The 24,796-nt window shown below is 44.6% G+C and overlaps 1 protein-coding gene across 1 annotated transcript in view; it reads left to right on the top strand.

Moving 5' to 3' along the window:
* The first annotated feature begins 4,562 nt into the window (after window positions 1-4,562).
* Window positions 4,563-24,796, top strand: part of ANXA2 (annexin A2) — a 43,856-nt gene continuing 23,622 nt past the window's right edge. The window contains exons 1-3 of the mRNA XM_045530522.1: window positions 4,563-4,661; window positions 17,388-17,446; window positions 20,043-20,142. Of these exons, the coding sequence (XP_045386478.1) occupies window positions 17,399-17,446; window positions 20,043-20,142 (148 nt within the window). The 5' untranslated portion in view covers window positions 4,563-4,661; window positions 17,388-17,398. The remainder of the gene's footprint in view (window positions 4,662-17,387; window positions 17,447-20,042; window positions 20,143-24,796) is intronic.

The following is a 24,796-nucleotide window of genomic DNA, read 5'->3' as shown; positions in this document are numbered from 1 at the left end:
CTGTAGGGGTTGGAGAAGAGGCAACCTCTATCGGGTAGTGGCAGGATGTTGGACATTGCTGTTGCCTGTGGTAACATGAATGGTAGGATATGCATGCACCAATGAACTTGTGGACCTAGCCAAGGAGATTTCCAGGTAAAATGTTTAAAGTGCCAATGGGCTTCTTTTAGTTGCTTATGATAAAGAACAAGAAGAAAAGAGGTGCACTAAAGACAGATCTGTTTGGTTTTCAAGCAAAATTCTGAAATATTTGCGAATTGAGAAATAGCCTTAGGATAGCAATGAATTCATGGGTGTGGCTATAAAAACTTTTTTTAAGACTCCAGAAAGATTTAATGTGGTGCTTTGAAGACCATCTCAGGGCTTCTAAGAATCTTAGACATGTGAAGTAGAGAGAGATCTGTTTCAAAAAAAAATGATGGATGTGAAGCTTGCAGCATGGAATTAACCTTAGGAAGATTTACATAAAAATCATTAATCATTAAGTTTTTCAGATAATTGTATTGGATATGAATTTTGGAGCATGGTATGAACCCCAATAAGACTGATAGAAAATCCATATGGTTTTTAAGATACTTGTATTAATGAAATAACTGCCAGCTTAAACACAGAAACAGTTCAAAATAAAAAGAGGTTTGTATTTTTTATTTTATTTTTTTATGTTTTGAGACAGAGTCTTGCTCAGTTGCCTGGGCTAGAGTGCTGTGGCATCAGTGTAGCTCACAGCAACCTCAAACTCCTGGGCTTAATCAATCCTCCTGCCTCAGCCTCCCAAGTAGCTGGGACTACGGGCATGTACCACCACACCCAGCTAATTTTTTCTGTTTTTGGTAGAGACAGGGTCTCTCTCTTGCTCAGGCTGGTCTTGAACTCCTGACCTCAAAGATCCTCCTATCTTGGCCTCCCAGAGTGCTAGGATTATAGGTGCGATCCATCGTGCTCGGCCAAAAAGAGTTTTTTAGACCTTTGTGTTTCTATTGGCATGAAACAGACTAAGAGACCTGCTCAGTTAGAAATATGGGCCATTTTTAAGGAAAAGGAAAGACATCTCAGAGGGTAGAGCCTAGAGTTCAGAGGACAAAGCCAAAAACTGTGGATTAAAGCAAGTATCAGCAAACTACAGCTCATAAGCCAAGTCTAGTCTATTGCCTGTTTTTACATAGCCTGTGAGCTAAGAGCCCTGGCAGCTTCAACTTTTGCTTCTTCTTCTTCTTCTTTTTTTTTTTTTTTCTGAGATAGGATCTTGCTTTGTTGCCTCGGCTGTAGTACAGTGGTGTCATCATAGCTCACTGCAACCTCAAACTTCTAGGCTCAAGCGATCAATCCTCCTTTCTCAGCCTCCTAAGTAGCTGAGACTACAGGCCTGCACCACCACGCCCGGCTAATTTTTTAAAAATTTTTTTGTAGAGATGGGGGTCTTGATATGTTGTTCAGGCTGGTCTCAAACTCTTGGGCTCATATGATCCTCCTGCCTCGACTTCCCAAAGTGCTAGGATTCTAGGCATGAGCCACCATACCCAGCCAGCTTTTGCTTCTTGAAAGCCAACTGCCATCATTACCTTGGTGTAAAGAGAGAGGAGGACTTAGAGGATGAGAGACCAAGGGAGAGAAAGGCCCAGTCTTCTGTCATTCTCGCCACCCCAGCTGAGGCAACAGACAAATGAGTGAAGCCACTTTCGATTCTCTATCCCTGACTGAATTACCCAACCAAACATCGTGTGGAGCAGAGCCAGGCTGTCTCCACTGGGTCCTGCTCAAATTGCAGAATCGGGAGCAAATAAACGTTTATTTGTGTTTTAACCACTAAATTTTGGGGACTAATTTATTACATCACAAAAATTAACTGATGCAAGGACCTTGGGTGCATTATTCAATCCCTGGACCAGACAGAAGACTTTATTTGGGCTCCAATTTCTTCATATATGAAATCAAGGACAGGGCAAGTTAATCTCTAGGGCCCCTCTAACATTCTATTATTCAGTGAATAACTGTGTTCTGTCATTCTGCCACACTCAGTGAGCACCTACTACTGCTGGCTAGGCGCTACTAGAAGTGTTGAGGTGCAGCAGATAAAGTGTAACAAAACAAAGTCAAGCACTTAGAGGACAATATACACAACAGTAGACAGTTGAGGGCTGATGTAGTAAACATTCTCCCCAACCATGGGGGAACTAGAAAGAAGAGAATCTTTGGACTAAGATTCAAAAATTCTTGCCGGGCACGGTGACTCATGCCTGTAATCCTAGCTCTCTGGGGGGCCAAGATGGGCGGATTGTTTGAGCTCAGGAGTTTGAGACCAGCCTGAGCAAGAGTGAGACCCCGTCTCTACTAAAAATAGAAAAGAAATTATACGGACAACTAAAAACATATATATATATATATATATATATATATATATATATATATATATATAAAATTAGCCAGGCATGGTGGTCCATGCCTATAGTCCCAGCTACTGGGGAGGCTGAGGCAGGAGGATTGCTCGAGCTCAGGAGTTTGAGGTTGCTGTGAGCTAGGGTGATGCCACGGCACTCTAGCCTGGGCAACAGAGTGAGACTTTGTCTCAAAAAAAAAAAAAAATTCTTTTATGCTGGCAGAACTGGCCTCACATTCATTAGAACTAGTAAACCATGATTTCGAAAAGCTTCATTTTTATGATAACATCGATGCAAAGTTCTTTACCATGAAGCGAATCCTGGTTATTGCACAGACTTATAAAATCTGGATTTGCTGGATGCCCAAGATAAGCAAAAACTTCTTTTGGATATTTGATGCCTTTTATATATTCCAACGGCACAGTTAGGAGTAAGAGACCATGGAACCCACCCAGAGAAGTAGAGAAGGAAGGCTGAATTCCACCACCATCACTGCTCGCCTGTGTTCCTCTTATGTTCCAAAATGTTCACACGGAGTAGGCAGACAAATATGGTTTTTGCCTTTAAAGCTTTTAGTTTAAATTGAGAAGCTATAAATGTAAATTGGAAATTGTATCAAAAGCGTTGCTTCATTTTCTATTTGTCCTTCTAGGAGGATCCATTGTGTATAATCCCTAGGTAAAGTGCTGGGTAACAGAAAGCTCTGGGGGGTATTAAGAGCCCCCAGTTGTGGTGGACTGTGCAGCTAATTCTCCATGTGACAGTAAACACAGCACCAAATGTCCGCTGGCTTTGCTCTCATTCTCTGATTCCCAGGAATGAATGAAACCTCACCTGGAAAGTAAAGTGGATGTTAAAATAAATGGGAGATTAAAACACAGAAACATCAAGACTAGGAGCAAGAGGCCTGGTGTGGTGGCTCATGGCTGTTTGTAATCTTAGCACTCGGTGAGGCAGAGTTAGGGGGATTGCTTATAGCCAGGAGTAGGAGGCCAGCCAGGGCAATAGTGAGCTGCTGTTTCTACAAAAAATGCAAAAATTATCCGGGCTTGGTGATGCTCGCCTGTAGTCCCAGGTACTCGAACCCAGGTGTTTGAAGTTGCAGTGAGCTATGAAAATGCCACTGCACTCTAGCGGTGGGGGTGAGGGGGGAGCAGAGAGAGAGACTCTTGTCTGAAAAACAAAACAAACAAACAAAAAGCTATGTGAAGTGAGTGAGCAAGGTTGAGTTCAAAGACCCAGTGAGAGGTCTTTGGGGATTCTTAGTAAAGCTTTCAAGCTTTCCTGCTAGTTCGAGATTTGAATACAGGATGACACACAAGTATGTGTTTGCCCACATGTTGCCAGTGTGACTTGTGCAAGAAAAGCCAGAAACAGCAAAACCGAGCAAGAGAGCTGGCCAAGCGGCTGCAAGGGGGAAAAAGCCGGCAGTTATGAAAGAAGGAAGGGAGGAGAGTTCTTTGTTGGAACTTGGGGTTCAAAGCCACGGGTCCCACCCAGCCAGGGAACGAGGGCTACGAGGCTGCACTGAGCTGACCAAGGCGCAGAGAGAAACGGAGCACAGCTGTTCCCGGGAAAGGGGGCGCCTCTGGGGCCGGGGTGTGGCGGGATCCTGGCTTGTGGCTTGAGCCCCCAACTCCCCACCCCAGCCCTGGCTCCGGGCCAGGGAAGGCCAGGCTTTGCAGGGTGGGACAGGGCGAATCGCCCTCCCCGCGCTCCTTGCGGGGACCGGCGGCCAGAGGTTAAGCTAATATGTTTGCAGACGGTAATGGGAGCTGGATGCCAGCGGCCCCCGCTCAGGGTAGTCCAGATTTATGTGTCTTGGAGCAACTCTTTCCTCCATTGCATGGACGCCAGGGGAAAAAAGTGACTTAACCAAGCCCGAGTCTACCAAAATCTTTCTAATTTATTAACCCGAGCCCAGGCTGAGAACTCGACGTGGCACTCAAGAAGAAAATGAGGAAGGGAAGAAGCAGCGGGCCCATAATGGGCCTCCTGGCAGACCTCGGCAGGGCTTTCCTGGAGGGCAGGGTCGTGGGCGCGGGGGCCGCTCCCACACGGCGCGGCTCGGGGAACAGTCCAGGGCGCGGCTGCCCCAACCGCCCAGCGGGCCCGGGAGGGTGAGTCACCCTGACTCTGGGTGGGAGCGGGCAGGGTAGGGGGCGGGGCGGGGCGGAGCGGGCCTCGTCCGCTCCGAGAGGATGTGGCAGCTATAAAAGCCCCACCCAGGCCAGGCGGCTCCGCTCGGCATCTGGGGACGCTCGCAGCTCTCTCCGCCCGGCCCAGGTAAGCAAGGCGCGCCCCGCCCGCCCGCTGTAGCCCGGGGCCGCGGCGCTAGCGGGGCGCCGAGAGGCTGGGAAATGGGACGGCCTCGCGGGGAGGCTCGGGCAGCGGACCCCGGGAGGCACCGGGGCCAGGCCGGGGCAGGGGGCTGCAGGGACGGTCGCACTCGGGGTTCCGCGGGGAGGCCTCGCAGTGGGGAGGGCAAGGTGTTCGGGGCAAGGGTACGCGGGCCGCTTGCGCCCGGGCCTAGGGGTGCAGGGCGGCGGCGGGGGTCGTCCCGGCGGGGAGCGGGCGAGGCTGGCGGAGGAGGCCCCGCATTCCGGGCGCGGCGGGCGCGGGCAGGAGCAGGGCGTGGCCGCCGAGGGAGCTGCGCGTTCCAGGCCGAGCCGTGGGCGGTGGGCATTTCCCTCCACGTTCAGCAGCAGCTTTGCCGGGCGCTGCAAAGTAGCCCCCCGTCGGTTCCAAGTTACTTCACTTGAAACTAACGCGCATTTGTGGAGCTTGAACCAACCCGCATGAGGGAAACAGTGGGGAGCATGAGGGTGGGAGTTTGAGTAATCAAGTCCCCTCACAATAAACAACAACAACAAAAAAAAACCTCAGTTTGTTCCCCTTAGTTTAGATTATCTTGTAGGATAGCAACTTAGGATTTCACGGTACCTGGAGTTTCCTACAGGGTTGAACACATTTTTATCAGGAAGGAAGTGTCCACCGTGGTTCTGCGGGGAGGGCTGTCCTGTTACTTGTGATGATGCCACAGCGAGTCAGGGACTGGGGGTACAGAAAGGGCGTGGTCCCCAGGGCCTCTCGCTGCAGCAGGTCCCAGCGCTGGTGTGGACTTGGGTTCCATCAACTGGCTGTGGAGAAGCAGGAGGCGAACCTCAGTTACCTCATCTATGACAGTGGCTTGATCAGGACCCCCAGTCTCACCACCACCCAACAGGAGTATTGAAGATTTCAGAAAACATGTTCATTCAGAAATACATACGTAAAGTACACTGAGAACACTAAGTGCTACACAGTGCAAGGGGTCATTTTTGCAGTAAGATTGGCATTTTAAAGCTATGGTGGTTCTGTGTGTAAAAGACCAGTGGCCTCATGGGTGCACATTGGGCCTTTACCAAGAACCCTAAGTGCCTGGAGTCCAAGGGCCTGGGAGTCAGACCGACTGCGGATGGATTTGTTCACACATGTGGTGCTAATGTGCCTGTCTGGAACTCGGATTGGAATGCGGAATGCGCTCTCCCACTGAAACAATGGGATGGAAGGTGCTTAGGTTCCCAGGCTAACCCAGAAAAACCTATCTAACAGGCACTGTATCTAAGTACTGCCGAATTTGGGCGGGGTGGGGTGGGGGTGGGGTAGGGGAATTTGGGAAGATGAGGAGGGCAGGAAGAATAAATCACTGAAATATTTTTTTGTGGAACTTTTCTTAGGTTTAAGGTTGGCCCTGATTAAATTATTTTAATTAGAAAATTATGTCTCTGCTCCCTCTCCACTTTCCTTTTTCCATCTTCCTCCACCTCCTTAGAGACCCTCTTCCTTGACATGTTACAACAGCCATCCAGGCTTGTCCAGTTGTACGGTATTCCCTCCTCCTCCGCATTTCAGCGTACTCACATCCAGCTAGAGATTAGCAAATTGAATCAGTTTTCATTAAGTTAGGAATGGTTGGTGGTCTGAAAGTCCCCAGCAACCCAGAGCAATTGTGTTATTTTAAAAACAACGATAAATAAACCTTGTTAACCTAAACAGATCTGTAATTTATAGAATTCGAGGCTACGGAATCAAGGAGCAGTAATACTCAAGCAATGCGACGGAGCATTTTAGGGGAGATCAGGGCCAGCGAAGTGTCCTTTGTGGCCAAGGGTGTTAAGACATTGCTGCTTAGCAATTTCCTCCCATCTTCTAAGTCCATTTATTATCTAAAAGTCTCAAGGTTTTCTCCAAAAGCATCCATCACATTTGCAGTGGAAGGATGTGACCATCATATGCATCTTTTTTCTTTTTTTTTTTTTTGAGACAGAGTCTCACTCTGTTGCCCAGGCTAGAATGAGTGCTGTGGCATCAGCCTAGCTCACAGCAACCTCCAACTCCTGGGCTCAAGCGATCCTCCTGCCTCAGCCTCCCGGGTAGCTGGGACTACAGGCATGCGCCACTATGCCCGGCTAATTTTTTCTATATATATATATTTTTAGCTGTCCTTATAATTTCTTTCTATTTTTAGTAGAGACGGGGTCTCGCTCTTGCTCAGGCTGGTCTCGAACTCCTGAGCTCCAACGATCTGCCTGCCTCGGCCTCCCAGAGTGCTGGGATTTATGATTTGGAGACTGCCTGGATTTTGTAATTCCCTCAGTGCCAAGTGGCCTGTTCGTGGTGAATGCCCAGGAAATATTGCTGACTCAGTGGCTTTGGTTAGGACCTCAGTCTTGGACTGGAGTCTTCATATTTAACATCCTGTGTCTTTGGGCTATTAAATTACGGTATTAATTGACATTAGGTTTGCAGTCATGGACATTAGTTTCCTGACTAATTTCTGATTTAAGTAGTTTTCCTGGGAAGGTAGACATTCTTCTATAATTGCTATTGATTTTAAGGGCTGTAGGCTCTGCCTGCACCACTGGACCTAGAATCTGGCTCTAATGCTTTGTTATAAGCCTTTGTTCTCTCTCTTTGCTTGTGCAGGGCTTGGGTCCTACCAAGCCATTTTTCATTAAGGGAGGGTGGATGTGTCACAAAATGAGTCGAAGGCTCTACTGGGCTGCTTTAAACATTCATTTACTCCACAAAATATTAATCACCCACTATGTTCCACTCACAGTTATGTGAGTTATGGGGATACAACAATGATAAAACAGACAAAAATAAAAAAATCCTGCTCTTTAGATCTTCAATCTAGTGGAGAGAGAAAGAAAAGAGACAAAATAAGTGAATTGTATAGACATCAATTGGATTTTTTTAAGGGATGGGTTTTGCTCTGTTGCCCAGGCTGGAGTGCCGTGGTACTATCATACCTCACTGTAACCTCGAACTCCTGGGTTCAAGCGATCCTCCTGCCTCAGCCTCCTGAGTAGCTGGTACTGTAGGTGTGTGCTACCACGCCCGGCTAATTTTTCTAGTTTTTGTAGAGATGGGCCTCTCTCTTTGCTCAGGCTGGTCTCAAACTCCTGGCCTCAAGTGATCTTCCCACCTTGGCTTCCCAGAGTGCTAGGATTACAGGCGTGAGCCACCATGCCCAGTTGGACTGGATTTTAAACTTTCTATTTTCCCAAATTATTGTTAGTTTCCAAATTTGGCTGAGGCTCATCTCCTTTTTAATCCAGCTGTTCCACATACCTGAGCATCATGTTTAACTCTCCTCAGGGAAGTGTTGTTTAAGGTTATGGCATCTTAAACTGCCTTCCAGATTTGACTGTAAGAATTAAATAGAAATTGAATGTTGCGGCCGGGCGCGGTGGCTCACGCCTGTAATCCTAGCCCTCTGGGAGACCGAGGCGGGTGGATCGCTCGAGGTCAGGAGTTCGAGACCAGCCTGAGCAAGACCCCATCTCTACTAAAAATAGAAATAAAAATTATCTGGCCAACTAAAAATATATATATAGAAAAAATTAGCCGGGCATGGTGGCACATGCCTGTAGTCCCAGCTACCCGGGAGGCTGAGGCAGTAGGATCACTTAAGCCCAGGAGTTTGAGGTTGCTGTGAGCTAGGCTGATGCCACGGCACTCACTCTAGCCTGGGCAACAGAGTCAGACTCTGTCTCAAAAAAAAAAAAGAAAAAAGAAATTGAATGTTCCTCTTTTTTTTTTTTGCACATGAGAATCCTCCTCCCTCATTTTCCCTGGGGCCACACCCTATCCTAGTTGTAGGCCACACCAAAGGAAATTCCAGTCCTTTAAAAAAATTCTTTCCACCCATTCACTGTCTGGTATATTTTTTCTTCTGCTATTGCCAGAGGCAGTCCTCATCTGTTTTCTTGAGGGTACAGGTCCGCAGGAGGGGACAGAAGATGCCCACACTTATGCTTCTGGGTGTTTCCACTGAGATTACCTCCAAATCTCCCTTGTAGGGTACACCCTGAAACTTTTAAGCCATCTAATCTCAACCTTGTCAGAGCACCCACATGGTCTGAGTTCTAATCCCAGGTTGGTGTGGAAAGCTCTGACTCCAGGGAGTGGCTGTGACCTGGAGCGCTTTGTCCATGTCCTTTGTCTCCTTGCCACACCCAGCCTGCACACTCACAACTCAGAGGAAGTCTGAGTCCTAAGGCTTCTTGGACATCTTGCCTCCTTGCCTGCTTTCAGACCAAAAGGAGAGGTCGGTTACATTCCCACATTGTCCTGTGGACAGAGCTAGGACCCAAGCAGCCCTGACAGCATGGAGGTGGGGGGCACAGGCTACATATGATGAGAAAGTGGCTGCCCCCGAGGTGATCTGCCAGGCTTTGCAAAGATTTGCAGAGGCTGGGAATTTAAATTTCCAGCTCTGAACAAGTGGAACTGGAACCACATTTGGAATGTTCAATTGGAGGGAGAGAAAAACAATTGAGGAAGGAGAGTGTGTTGGAAAAGGAAGAAAAGACCTTCTAAAATGGGACGACCAGCATATGTAAGCCATCCCAAAGTGAGATTGCATGCCTGTTGTGTACCAGGCACTGTGCTTAGACCTGTGAGGGAACGAGGAAGTCAGAAACCCTGTGGGTGGATAGCATGGAAGACAGCCTTTGCATACTGACCTCTGTGTTACACACACACACACACACACACACACACACACGGAGTGGCAGGAGCACAGGGCAAGGAGGGCTGTGCAAGAGAGGTAACGTTTAGTATTTTCTGTATCCCGACGTCTCATTCTGCTGATCAAGATAGAGGTTCCTGGTGGAGGGAACTTGGGAAGGTAGTGGGACAGTACCTAGTGTGCTTGGAGAAGAGTTAACAGTGCAGTCTGACTTCGGTGCAGGGTGTGCTTGTGTGCGTGTGTTTATGCATGTGTGTGTGTGTGTGTGTGTGTGTGTGTGTGTGTAGAAGGTATTTAAGGAAAGGTAGGTAAGTCCACAGTGTGGAAGATCTTGAATGGTGAGCCTAGACTTTTTTCTGTAGGCAGTGCACCCTGCTGAAAGGACAATATATTAGAAATAAAACACTCAAATTGAGCTGTAGATATGAAGGCCTGGATTTCCCAGCCCTGAAAGTGCTTCATGCCAAGTGACGTCACCCTTCCTGCGGGTCTCTTCCTGCCCACTCCAGCCCTACATCAGGAGACAGAGAGGCTCTGCGAGCACAAAGCTGCAGACAAATATTGATTTAGATCAGGCAGCAGAAGGACAAGTTGGAGCAAGTGCTCTTGTCCCTCCTGCTCAGTTTGATCAAGCCACTGGGCTGAATTCCAGGAATTCTGGGGCATGGCTTGGCCCTGTGACTCAGGCATTAATCAAGACCATAAAACCAAGGAGAAAAGTATGTGCTTTCAAGAAGGTTCCGTTGAATAAAGATGCTGTGGGGGGGGGTGGAGAATGGAGTACAGTGGGAACTGCCCCCTCCCACCCTGCAAAGCTGTGCATTCTTTTTAAATTTACAATTCCAGAGTGGCCTGTAGACTCGTGTCCAAGAGAGTGTACAGTACGGGCTTTGGTGGGGAAACCCACGCCTCCACACTCCCACCCCCCGCTCATTTTTGCTTTAAAATCTTCATTTGAATCATCCAGTCCCTGATTGATTCATCCTGGTTGCTAGGGATCTGTTTTGTGGTGACGAGTCAACACTCCACGTTTAAACTATAAAGTAGGTGTGTCTGAGAAGCTGCTGGCGTAGACGCAGGTTTGGCTGTGCAGACCAACCCTGTTGCAACATGTTGTGTTTGTTTGTTTGTTTGAATAATATTTGGGCTTTCTGGAGCTGGTTCTTTTTAATTCAGTTCGGTAGAACATGTTTTTACCGTTTGCAGTGTTGACTTTTAGGTTTACTTTTGTTTGTTTGTTTCAACCTTCTTACAAACTTTGTTTTTCTTATCTTTTTGGAGGGGGTTCCAAAACTACTTCACTTGTCCTTTTTGTGTTGTAATTATGCTTTTGGGGTGAAACAACGAAGGACTGTACAATAAAATCTGTAGGGTTTTTTTAAAAAGGACAAACCTCCCCCTGGATCGTTTGCAGAACAACAACAACAAAAAACATACAAAGAAAATAATAAGAAATGAAATTAGAAATTAAAAAAAAAAAAGAAAAAAGGACAAACCCTTAAATTATCTTTTAGATAGTCCTTGTGTTAAAATATAAATGACTTGTTTTTCAGTAGCTGTGCAGATTTCGTTAATTGTACTAAGAGCTTTTCTAGTCAGGCAATTAACAGTCTCATTTATCAATCTTTTCAAGGCAGAAGAAACTGTCTGTTCCCTTCATTAGGGTGGAGCCAAGTGGTCTATTTTCCCACCCCAGTTGTGAATGATTTCAAACCAGTTTGAGATGGGTGTGGCGCTTTCAGTAAGTCTCCCTCTACCTCTCTAGTTGATTTTCTTAAACAGAAAAACTTCCCCTTGATCGATAGCCACTTTGATGATGTGTCTAGTGACCCAGCCCTCCCTGGGAATGGAAGGCACTGTTGTGTAGCAGTGCTCATCAACAGATTGAATTTGCCCATTGTTTTTCCCCTTGGCAAGTTGAAACCAGTTGGCCAACTGGGTGAGGCTGAAGTGTTGGAAAAATGATTTGGACTGCCATTGTCATGTTCTCTAGAGAAATCTGCCAGAAAAGGACTGGTGGTTCTGCTTTTAATGCATTTATGAATTTTATACTGTGGTGGAATTGTCTTGTGTGGCATGCAGACTTCATTTTTCTCATTCAAAACGATAATTACGCTAAAGTCAGAGTGATTGTTCTCAGTAAGAAAATTCTGCCTCCAGAGCCGATGTTTTGGTGAACAGATAAATACAAGTATTGGGTCCCAATCACTTTTGGCTCTGGGGTTCTCCAGTTTTTCCACAGGCGAGCTTAAGTTTACACCTTTCAAAAACTTGTATTTTAGGCTCCTCTTGGCTCATTTTCAAACCTGTCCTCTTGTTCTCCCACCACTGTGGGAGATTCTTCCTCTTCCCATCGGGGACTCCTCGTGTTTCTTGGCTGGAACCTCCTGTGGGGGTGCAGCCTCCTCAGCCTTGGCAGTCAGCATCTCACTGAGAAGCCCTTAGCAGGAGTCAGGGGATCTGGGTGTGGCCCTGCCTCGGCTACTCATTCCCTGGGTGACCCTGGGTCAGTCTCTCAGGTGTGTTACAGAGGCACGAGGGGAAGAGAGCTCCAAGGTCCTGCGGGCTGGGAGTGTGCATGTCATGGTTTTGCATGTGTCTTTTATAGACCTGAATGTAGTATAGGCCCAGTGTGTGCTCGTTATGGGTTTGTTGATTGATAACTTGAGTAGTGCCAGTGTCCATAACCTACAGTAGCGCTGCCAAGACTTTCTTTTTCTGCTTTCGAGGGTAGCCGCACACTGACACATTCTCATCAGTCAAATGTGCTATATTAAGCTGATGTTTTAACAAACATTATGACTATTCTAGTGACTAATCAGTCACATGCAAAATGACTTTGCATTGTCAGGGGATTTGATGGAGTGAATAAACAAGGGCCACATTTTATTTCTAAGGTGAAAATATGTTTGCCATTAAACTCGCATGAAATAGGAAATATTTGGCCAGTCTCAGTGGCTCATGCCTGTGATCCTAACACTTTGGAAGGCCGAGGCGGGAGCATTGCTTGAGGCCAGGAGTTCAAGACTAGCCTGAGCAACATAGTGAGACCCTGTCTCTACAAAAAAATACAAAAATTAGCTTGGCATGGTGGTGTGTACCTGTAGTCCCAGCTCCTTGGGAGGCTGAGGCAGGAGGATAGACTGAGCCCAGGAGTATGAGACTGTAGTGAGCTATAATCATGTTACTGCCTTCACATGCCCAGGCAACAAAGTGAGACTCTGTCTCTAATTAAAAAACAAAACAAAAACAGAGAGAGAGAAATAGGAAATATTTATATGGATACAAAAGGCATTACATGGAGTAATGGCAACCTTCCTGGATACTGATTTGTGGTAATTGTGACTTTGTGGTTATCATGAAATCTTTGCTTTTTCTGCAGAATGATTATAAATAACATAAATATTACTTCTGCAAAATAGCAACTCATTGTTTTCATGTTTATTTAGCACCTAGAGTATGCAAAGATACTCTTAAATCCATGGGGGAAGTGGGACTCCGTAGGGAAGACAGGTAAACCACACTCCCTGCTTCCTTGAACTGTACTTACGCTGTCACCATTGGAATACTAGGCACGTGGAGAGCACTCAGTACATTCTGCTGAGTGGGTGAATGGAGTGGCCTCAAAAAGTGCTCTGGTATTGAAAGGCGGGAGAGAGTTCTGTGGCACGAGAGCCATGGTGACCCTGTTGGAGCAGATGCCAAAGTAGTGGTGACTTGAGGAATGGGCAGGGTCTCCATAAATCCAAGAAGGTGAGAGTAAGATGATGTGGGAGGAAGGTACTCCCCACTACTCATGAACCAAGGTACTAGAGGTGAAAAGAGTACAGTATGTTTGGGGAGAGGCAAGTAACAGTTTGGCACCCCAGTCTGCTTTTGCTGGGGAGTAGGTAGAGAGAGCTGAGGCTGGCCTCTGAAGCTAATCTTTGAAGGCGTGGCTCTGCTGGGGTAAGAGGAAGCCACAAAGGATTGATTTTGTACTATTTTGACAAGATCAAATAGAAATTGGGCTGATAGTGGCATGCTGGACTGATACGATGAAAGCAGCACAATTATGAATGGTGAAATGGAGAGGAAGATTTGTAGGGCTTTAAAAAGTCCCTATTATTTGTCTTCTCAAGGTGTGGCTGTGAGAGAAGAATTAACATAAACTAAGAATGTAAGGAAGCCTATCAGATTGTCTTTGATCTGTGCAGGACTGGGGAGTCCTGTGTGGGACACAGCTAGGCAGCTTTCTACAAAGCCAGTGCTCAGAGGTCAAAAGACAACTTGAAAGAGCAACACCATGGGGCTGGGCGCGGTGGCTCACGCCTGTAATCCTAGCACTCTGGGAGGCTGAGGCGGGTGGATCGCTTGAGGTTAGGAGTTCGAGACCAGCCTGAGCAAGAGCGGGACCCCATCTCTACTAAAAAAAATAGAAAGAAATTATCTGGCCAACTAAAAATATATATAGAAAAAATTAGCCGGGCATGGTGGCACATGCCTGTAGTCCCAGCTACTCGGGAGGCTGAGGCAGTAGGATCTCTTAAGCCCAGGAGTTTGAGGTAGCTGTGAGCTAGGCTGACGCCACGGCACTCACTCTAGCCCGGGCAACAGAGTGAGATTCTGTCTCAAAAAAAAAAAAAAAAGAGCAACACCATGAAAACTTACTGTGCCTCTAGTTGAGACTTACTCAACATCAGAACCTGATGAATAAATAAATGAAATTTAATTCATACATTGGAATGGAAGTAACTTTTACTTGCTGGTCCTGGTTTTATTTTATTCTTTTTGGATTTTTATTTCTTAGCTGTTTACAGTAATGACTAGAATTCTGCAAGGCAGATGACAACAGTTAATCCCTTGCCACAGACCTAGTCCAGTTCTGACTGAGTCCCAGGGGTGATAGTGAAGGCCAGGGCTTGAGTGGTTCAGTGTCCTAGGAAATTCAACTGTGCTTTGGTATTTCTCAGGCTGAGGGTTACTGATGAGTCCCTCTGGAATGTTTCCAGGCCCAAGCTGAAGTTGGAGATTTCTTGCTCTGTCAAGGAAGACTCAAACTTGTCTGTCTTGACACAAGGTATCTCAGACTTCAGCTGGCCTGGGTACCACAAAGGTTTTTGGATTAAGACTAGACCCTGGCTCTATAGGATCTTCTAGACCAGCACTGCCCAGTAGAAGTAGAATGTAAGTTACATACACATTTGTAAATTTTCTAGTAGCCACATTAAAAAAAGGTGAAAGAAATGGGTGAAATTAAACTAAAATACTATATTTTTAACCCAATCTACCCAACATATCATAGTTGCTATATATATATTTTTTTTTCTTTTTTTTTTTTTTTTTTTGAGACAGGGTCTCACCCTGTCGCTAGAGTCGGGCTAGAGTGCAGTGACATCATCACAGCTCACTATAACCTCCAGCTCCTGGGCTCAAGCAATCCTTTGGCCTCAGGCTCCCAAGTACCTGGAACTATATGCATGTGCCACCGTGACTGGCTAATTTTTCTCTTTTTAGTAGAGACGGGGTTTAGCTTTTGCTCAGGCTGGTCTTGAAGTCCTGGCCTCAAGCGATCCTCCACCCTGAGCCTCCCAAAGTGCTAGGATTACAGGCGTCAGCCACTGTGCCTGGCATAGTTGCAATATATAATTAATATAAAAATATTTATTTATTTTGAGATAGGCTCTTACTCTGTTGCCCAGGCTGGAGTGCAATGGTGCAATCACAGCTCACTGTAACCTCAAATTCCTGGGCTCAAGAGATCCTTCTGCCTCAGCTTCCCGAGTAGCTGAGACTATAGGTGCACAACACCATGCCTGGCTAATTTTTAAATTTTTTTGTAGAGATGGGATCTCGCTGTGTTGCCCAGCGTGGTGTTGAACTCCTGGGCTCAAATGATCCTCCTGCCTTGGCCTGCCAGTGTGGTGAGATTACGCACATGAACCACCACACTCACCAACGTAAAAGTTACTAGTTAGAGATTTTACATTCTTTTTTTCATTCTAAGCCTTCGAAATTCAGTGTGTCCTTTACACTTATAGGACATCTCAGTTTGGACTGACCACACAATTCAAATTCTTGATAGCCACATGAGGCTGGTGGCTACTGTATTGGGTAGTTTAGCTATGGAGAAAAACTTTTCTTTAATAACCTTTTTGTTTAGGGCAGTTTTAGGTTCACAGAAAAATTGAATGGAAAGTACAGATAGCTCCCATGTACCCCCTGCCCCCACACGTGCACAGCCTACCCACTGTTGACATCATGCACCAGAATGGCATATTTGTTATAATCAATGAACATATGTTGGCAAGTCATTATTGCTCAAAGTTCATAGTTTACATGTTTACATTAGCATTCACTATTAGTGTTGCATGTGGACTTTGACAAACATATAATGACATGTATCCACCATTATAGTATCATACCGGATAATTTCACTGCCTTACAAATCCTCTGTGCTCCGCCTATTCATCTCACTTCCCCCCAACCCCTGGCAACCACTGATCTTTTTACTGTCTCCATAGTTTTGCCTTTTCCAGAATGTCTTACAGTTGGAACCATGCAGTATGTAGCCTTTCCAGATTGGCTTCTTTCACTTAGCAATATGCATTTAAGTTTCCTCCATGTCTTTTTGTGGTTTGATAGCTCATTTGTTTTCAGTGCTGAAAAGTTCCATTGTCTGGATGTACCACAGTTTATTTATAGAGCAAGCCTTTTTACAAACCAGAATTATACCCATCGGTAGGACATATTGGAGAGGGCAGGGAGTCTGAGAGTTGTGGGAGTGGGGCTAATTGGAATATCTCTGACTGACTTTCTTTTTGCCACGCCTAAAAGCTTTTGTGAGCATTGGGAAGAGAGGCGTGGAGGCTCAGGATGAAAATCTTGCAGAAATATTAAATACGTCCTTAACCATAAATAAAGGCGAATCCTCTCCTCTTACATCCTGCCACCTCCTACAGCACACAGGGCCTGGAATATGCTTAGTCCAAAATGCTCCCATAAACTAGCAAATGTCTATGTCAAATACTCTCTCCAGACCAGTTTTATGAAAATATTTAAACTAAGCAAACCAGAGGGAACAGAAAGCTGAATTGGCATATGTACAATTTCCTTGATCAAAGAATATTAAGCAAAAAGAGACCAAAGCAGAAGGTGCTGCAGTTTAAATGTTGTTCCTGATTATTTCCGGATGCAGCTCTGCTCTATTTTCTTTATTTTTGGGATGATTATGCTGAATAACCTGTCTCATCTCAGTTGAAGTGAATTTACTACCAGTCGAGCACTTCTTATTGGCAGGGGTTGGGTATAAATTCCGAGAACTGTAAGATTGCAAAGCTGGAAAGCCGATTCATTAGGCCATTGTCTTTCTGCTCCATTAAGTGTATTACTGGAAGATGACTTCATTTCAGACATTTTGAATCTTAAATACAAGGGATTCAGTCCTTTATGGAATGAGTTAAGGTCAGAAAATCTGTCCATTGTCTTTCTCATAAACAGTTTAATATCTTCCAAGCATCACTGGACTGAGAAAATAATTATGGGTAGAGATAAAGGGTTCCAATTAGGAATAGGCCAACATGAAGATGCTACTGATTTCAGTTCACACCTGGAGCTTTCAGGGTCTTCTGAATAGGTTCAATTACTTGTGAGAAATACAGAAGTAGTGGCTGGTTTGACAAGCTTAACACCTTTTATGAGAAGTGGACAACTCAGTTTTACCTTGTTTGAACAAGTTGCATTAGCCATGGGGTGCATTTTGTTTTTGCATCTACAAATCAGTCTCCCAGCAAGAGAAAGACTGTCTAATTTAGTAGTTCATCCCAACCGAAGGCAAACTGTCTCCAAGCATTAATTTTCCCAGTCATAAGATGGGAATTGCATCTGTTTGCAAAAATTACTCTAATATCCTCAGATGAAATGGTCCAGGATGTAGAAATTAGTAAAATGAATCCCTGTGCTTTGAGGGAAAGGAAAGCCTCTTCTAAAAACCTGTTGTACTTTTTTTCCAGCTTCTTTCAAAATGTCTACTGTTCATGAAATTCTCTGCAAGCTCAGCTTGGAGGGTGATGTAAGTATATCATTTTCACTTTATGTAATTCATGCAAATTGGATATCTCTGTGGATAACTGTGCTGCTCTCCTTCCTTGTGCACCTAAGGAAAATGGGGACAAAATTCAGAGAGTCATTATTTGGTTCTCCCCTTTTCTCATTACTTTAGCTGTTCTTAGTAGTTCAATCTGAAGAAAATGTCATGGTACTGGAAACTGTTTTGGCATCACATTAAAATTGGACAGAGTTAGTGACACTGGGGTGGCTGGAATTTTATCCTGCCATACCTGTCAATGGTGATAATTGTTATGATGATATGTGGCTTTTAATGTCATGCCCTTGGATTTTATTAATGGTTGGCATAAGCTACAGCCATATCAAAAATGATTCCATGTCTTTTGGACTTCTTACAGTATTCAGGAAGTTTTTCCAGATAAGGATCTATACTTTTTTTTTTTTTTAATTTAGCACCTGGGAAAGTTTTTTGAAAGAGCTAGGACTTTTTTTTAAACAAAATAATGAAATTATTATAATTCATTACATTTCCTTTTTTTGCTTTGGCTATCAGGGAGCTCAGAATTAAATTTAATTGTCTTCACAGGAAATATGCAAACCTGGAAATTTGGATGCATTTGCTTATCTCTTTTACAGTTAAAATTTTTAAAGCTATACGTTAAATTATAAGTCATTGCAAATACTTATAGAATCAAGTAGAATCTAAATTATGAATATGAAAATAACTAATACTGCTACACATCTTCCAGGTCATTTTGGCAGAAATGGCTTTTACAAAAACCTAGCACTGACCCTGGTTTGCAGCCATATCCTGTAGATATTTCAAAATATGCTCTTATTGAAATTAAAGTGCAAAGTAGCACTCAAAAGAAGATTGGCAGTGATTTGGGTCATGTGATACAAAACCCTATGTATTGTCTATGGCACTTGCCATCAAAATGTGCAAATGAATGGAGGCTGTGCAAACACAGGTTGTCTGGAGTATAAAATTATAATAGTTTTAAAAATCTTTCCTCTTCTTGGAACTTGAGTATGCTGTTGTTGGTAACAATACAAGCTGCATGTTGAGGCCCAGACAAGTCCAGGTGCTAAATAATTTATTTCTCTAGTAGATTTAATCATTAGATTGTAGTATCAGGTTTCATGAGAGGACTTTTCCTGTAGTCTCTGAAGTTTCTCTAATATATTTCTCTGTGTAGACAGATGGGACGGAACTAGAAAATGTTCCATATTCCCCAATATTTTGAGAAAAGAAAAGATTGCCTCTGCCTCAATAATTTGATTTTCAGACAAGTGGGTTTTATAGGGAATAAGTTCAGTTCTCCATTTAAATTTTGTTTCCAGAGACGCTGAACTTTCCCCCACTCACTGTTGTTTTTAGAATGAGATGATGTGTCTCCTGGTAAATGAAGCTCTGTGTCATATGGCTCAGTGGCCAGACTGCCTGCCTTTGTAAATAACTGCTGGGTGGTTCATAACACGCTGCCTTGCAGGTGGAGAAGGAAGTCAAGGCATTGCGGTCTCTTAACTCTTCGCAGAAACCGTGCCAAGGCCAAGTCATCACACTCTATGGGCATTATGTGCTGGGGGGTGGCAGGGGGGGCACTGAAGGGTGGGAGCCTTATCTTGAGGGCAGGGCAGTGGTGATGGCTCCACCAGCCAGAACTGCGGCATCCGTTCTCTTGGTCTGCCCTTCGCTTTGGGACTGGGTAGCGGGGAGAGAGGGAGAGGAACTGTAAGACCATTTCAAACAAGGAGGGCAGTTGAAGCCTTGGAAAGGAGAACTGATGTAGAGACATGCCATTGTCCTTACCCCAGTCTGGGGCGGGCTAGGGTGCAGGTGGGAGACATTCCCCTGTCAGATCGGGAAGGATAATGAACTTTGAAAAGCAAAATTGGAAGAGGGTGTGGCTTAAAAGGCAGTAAGAAAAAAATACTAGGAAGAAAGGTAGACAGAGGGGATAGTGTTAGAGCAGGCAGAGGGGAAAATACAGAGAAGAAGAGAGGAGAGACAGGAGTAGAGGGGAAAGAGAGGAGCAGGAGCTTGGCAAACACGAGAGGACGTGGCTGCCTGGTTAGACCACCTGGGTGCCACAGTGGTGGCCACAGTGGCGTGGAGGACACTACTTCCCTCGCTTGTCTGCATTGTGACCTCCGTGACAGGGGCCCAGTGCAAATTCATGTGCCTGTAGCTGAAACTTGGCCAAACACTCTTGTCATTCAGGCATTTCTACACTGCTAGCTTATTTTGAATCATTGCCAGCCCAGTTTCATACTTTTCAAAGCCTTCCTGAACAAATGCTGGTTTCAGGTCCTCTGCTTTGCATTGTCTACTTGTGAGCTCTCCCTAAAGGTAAGATGAAAAGTGGCCATTTAGACAACATGTGCTGAACTGGCTGAGACTGTGAAGAAGAATTCTCATGAGAAAAAAATGAAATTTCTTATCTGATATGTGATGTCATGTTAATATGTAACCTGGTTTCTTTATGAGAACGATTTGAATTGATAAACAATCAGAAAAAAATTATTTTAGGAATCGTTATCTCAACCAAAGGATTTTGAATGTGTGTTATTTGAGTGTGTTTGTCTTTTAACCTCAGCACTCCACACCCCCAAGTGCATATGGGTCTGTGAAAGCCTACACCAACTTTGATGCTGAGCGGGATGCTTTGAACATTGAAACGGCCATCAAGACCAAAGGTAGGCATACATTTGTCTTCCTCTTGTCAGGGTCTTACTGAGGCATTTCTGATTGTCTCTTTTTCCATACAGTGGTCATTTGAAATTGTCATCGAGCTTTGATGGAGTGAATCCAGACCTTGCCCACGCCATACCTCTCTCTTCCTTCCATCTCTCCTTCCTTCCTTTTCTCCTTCCTTCTTTCTCTTTCCTCCTTCCCTCTTTTCCTCCCTTCCTCCCTCCTTGCCTTCTTTGGAGAGAATAAAATCTAAAGCATGAGATGGCGTTTTAGCTAAATAGTATAATAAAAGCAAAACACGCTAAAAGCAAGATCTGACCCCATGGGTGTGTGTGCTTTGGGCTTGGCTCTTCACTTTGAGGTCTCAGTTCTTCTTCTATAAGGGAGAAGTTGGTCATGGTGATTCCTAAGGATCCTTCTTGTTCCTTTGAATTTCATTGCATTTGTTGGAAAAATGCAGGGAAAATATTGCTACTTTGCTCTTAGATTGATCTAATGAGTGAAAAATCCAGACTTTTTTTTTACCCTTAAGACATTGCCCTCCTTAGACCAGGAGCTGGGATAGGAAGAGCTGTCAGAGTGAGTGTGTTTCCTCGAGTTCCAGAATGAGTAAGGAAGATAGGACACATACAAGCCTCCCTTTTGAAATAAAGCAATGAAGTGAATAAAGCATTTAATTGGTTAGTGTGGAGCAAGAACTCGTTCAGGTCTTCATGTTGTTTTCTGGATCTATAAAAGTGGATGTTCGGGCTTTTGGGGGCTTATGTCAATGAAGCAATATTTGGGGTTGCCCCATCATCCTCCAAGTCCCTGAAAACATTGCAATGATTGTGGTGACTCTTGTTATTCTCCACTTTTCACCGCTTTGAACAGAGCATTTCCTTTTACCCTGAGGCTAGATTTGGAAACAGATGTGACCCAGCAATTAGAGCAGCTGCAGGTTCGTGCCCCTGCTGAAGGGCCATGTCAAAGTTTTCTCTTCTAAGTAGGGTGTTTTAAGTTACTGATGCACTTACACAGTTCACATATACAGTTCATTGAGAGACTGAGAAACTTCAACCATGATGACCTGGGAATGTAAAACTAGGGTGACAGATGTCCTGGTTTATGCCCACATATTTACTGATAGTGCCCCTTTTACTCTCAGAACTGTTCTATTTTGGAAAATAAATTACACGGCCACTTTTCCTAACACTCTCGTAGACACTGATGACTTTGTTTCCAGAGTCCAGAGGAAGAGTAGGAAAATCCATTTTTGTCCTGTGGTTCTAACAAGATGCAGGGGTTTGTATCACCTGCTTCCGAGCAGCCTTCTGTCGCCTGGGGACTCTCAGGCCACCACCGGAAAAGGCTGCCTGGACAGCTGAAGGGAGAATCATGAAGCAGCCACATTGGAACTTTAAAAAGCACTTAGCACGGTGCCTGGCATGTAGACAGTACTCAAAATATGTTACCTTAAAAAACACACACATGCACACAAATGCACACACACACAGTCCGCTTTTTAAAAACTCATCCCATTTCACTACGTGGGTGTGTCTAGATTTTTGTGGTTTCCCAACATGCCATTGCAGCAACACACTCGAAGTTTAACAGTTAACTCATCTGACAAAGATGATGCCTTTCACAAGCTTAGGACAAAGGCTGCTTTTTATCCCTGCATGAGAAAGCATTTAGCCCACTGGAATGTAAAGATTGCGCAAATGAGCTCTGGTCACAGCTGAAACTCTCATGGTAATGAAAATACCTTCAGGCCCTTTCTGAGTGAGTAGAAAAATACTGTCGTTTTTTAAGCAGAAACTTCTGGAGGGCGGAGACTTGGATTTCTGCATTCCAGTTTGGATCAAAAGCAGGTGATATCATCGTCATCATCATCATCGTGACTGTTTATTGAGTGCTCATTATGGGCACATACTGCACCAAGCGATCTCTGATGTAGTGTTCTCTCCGCCCCAGTTTTTGGGCGACACAGTTCGGGATTAGCATGCTTGAGGTCTCTTGGCTTTCATTCAAACGGGGATTTGAACACAGCTCTGTCCTCCTCCAGGCCTGTGTCCTTAAGCACTATCATGTAGCCACCACCTGTTAGGGTCAGATTTTCTTCCTTTGCCTTGAATTATTTTCAGGCATGGAAAACATTGGCTGTGATCTTATTGATATCTGATATGTTTCACATTTGTGGTCCAGCTTTAGCTCCCCTATCTCATACTACTTCCCCCCAGAATTACTGTTCAGTAAGTTTCACTTCGGACCACTTTTTATTTACTGATTTGTTTTTGGTGCCTGATGATGTTAGAGAATAAGTTTTCTTAAGTTAAAACCATTGATCCTTTAAAATAATTTCTAGATTGTCAGCATTTTTAAAACCTTAAATCCTTGTAAGAAACTATTGGGATGAAAGAATATGATATTCATAACAGCTCAGTGTACCAACGATGTTAATGTTAGCATTGGTTATGATAGTAAAAAACCCAGATATACCTTTTAGTTGAGCAGTGATTAAGTAAATGATTAAGTAAGACTACAGTACATAGGTGATGTGTAATTTCCTGCATCACACAGAATGTCTGGAGAATGTTACATAAACATGAAAAATAAAGTTTGTGAGCCATTTTTGATACCTTTATTGAGATATTAATCCATATGTCATACAATTCGCCTATATAAAGTGTACAATTCAGTATTTTTAGTGTATTTACAGAGTTGTCAACCATCACCACGGTTAATTCCGTAACACTCATTTTAACATCCAGTCACCTTAAATTTGTCAGTTGCATTGAGAAATGGATATAAAATAGTGTGTATTGTGAGATCACAACCATAACGATTTATTCAAATCAAAAATGAAAAAATAAAAGAATTAGGAACTAATACAGGCATACCTCATTGTATTGCATTTTGCTTTATTGCACTTTGCAGATACTGTGTATTTTTACAAATTGAAGGTTTATAGCAACTCTGTGTCAAACAAATCTGTTGGTGCCATTTTTCCAACAGCATGTGCTTACTTTGTGTCTCTGTGTCAGCATTTTTTAGCAATAAAGTATTTTTTAAATTAAGGTATGTGATTTTGTTAGACACAATGCTATTGCACACTTAGTAGACTACAGTATAAAGTAAACATCACTCTTACATGCACTGGGAAACCACAAAACGTATACACCTCGATTTAATATGTTATTTACTTTGTTGAGATGGTCTGGAACCAAACCCAAAGTATCTCTGAGGTCTGCCCGTATATGAAAGTATGGGTTATTGATTCTTTTCCTTTCTTGTGCTTTTTAGTATATTGTCTATTTCTGTATTTTCCAAATTTTCTACGATGACATGTATTAACTTCATAATGGAAGGCAGTAAACTTAATTAAAAACAAAAATGAAATCATTAGTTGGGAAAGGTAACAACCCTTTTGCTCCTTTTCGCTTCCCCTTGATATTTTTAGATAACGAACACCACTTAGAAAATGGGCTAATTAAGATCATACCTTCCCTTTTAGAACTCCTTCTGCCTTACCTGTCATTAGGAAGCTTGTGCCACACCTTGGCCCCCCTCCTACCTCAAACCTTTTATCAGGAGGACACGATGCTAAGTAGTTGGTGTTTCCTTGACATCAAAGGAAACTTCAAATGTTGACACAAACAAAAGCCAAAGGACCAAGAAAAGATAACTAGAAAAGATAACTATCTGGGCGTCCTTCTCCCCTAGATGAGGGCAGCCCGTGTGTGTGTGTGTGTGTGTGTGTGTGTGTGTGTGTGTGTGTGTACAGCACAAGTGTGTATGGACGGTGGGACATCACCGGCTCCACCTGAGGTTCTGTCGATTTCCCTGTGGCCTATGAACTCTTAGGAAGGAGAGTGGGGAGCAGGCCACTTTGGAGGGTCTTAGTTGCTGTTAAACCAAGGATTGTGTACAGGAGCAGGCTGGAGCCGGAGGATTGTTAGGAGGGCAGAGCTGGTCAGAGGTCCACAGCTGGCGCTGCCTGGACTGGTCACGGCCACGTGAGTCACCAAGGCCTCTCACATGCTCTCATGCAGACTGTGGGGCCCCTCACTCGCCACCCCTCTGCCATAGGAGAGAGGCTGCTTTCCCCAGCCAGTGGGCTGTCCTGGCTCCCTTAAGAGAATGCATTCCTAATTGCTGTGCTCAGCTGAATGCATATACCTCCAGGGGTGCAGGTGAAACCAAAAATACACATCCTGGCTTGCTTTCCAATGGCATGGGAAGCAGCTCTCATCCAGCCTCCCCCAACCCTCATCGCCGCTCTCCTGGGGGCTGCTATGACACCTGTCTTCTAAGGGGCCCCCCTGCCTCAGCTGTCAGAGTGTCTTTGCAGCTTCATCTCTGGTTCATCGGGGCCCCCAGTGGAATGTGCCTCTGCCTTAGTTCTTCCAGGAGCACCCAGCCTCCCTGTCCCCACTTCTAACACCCACACGTGCCCACTCGCCTCCCAGCGTCTCCTCCAGGCTTTCTCTGGGAAGGAGGCAGGACCAGCTATTCCCTGGTCTGTGTGCTCATTGTACTTTATATACTCATTTACAGGTCTCGTCACACTGTTAGAATTATTTACCCACGGGTTTGTCTCTCCTGGGGGAGTGTGAGCTCCTTAAACACAAGGACTTAATTTCATTAACCTTTTCAATGCCCAATTCCATGGGA

Source organism: Lemur catta, chromosome 1 (assembly GCF_020740605.2).
Source record: "Lemur catta isolate mLemCat1 chromosome 1, mLemCat1.pri, whole genome shotgun sequence".
NCBI classification, from domain to species: domain Eukaryota; kingdom Metazoa; phylum Chordata; class Mammalia; order Primates; family Lemuridae; genus Lemur; species Lemur catta.
This window is presented reverse-complemented; position numbering and strand designations above follow the sequence as displayed.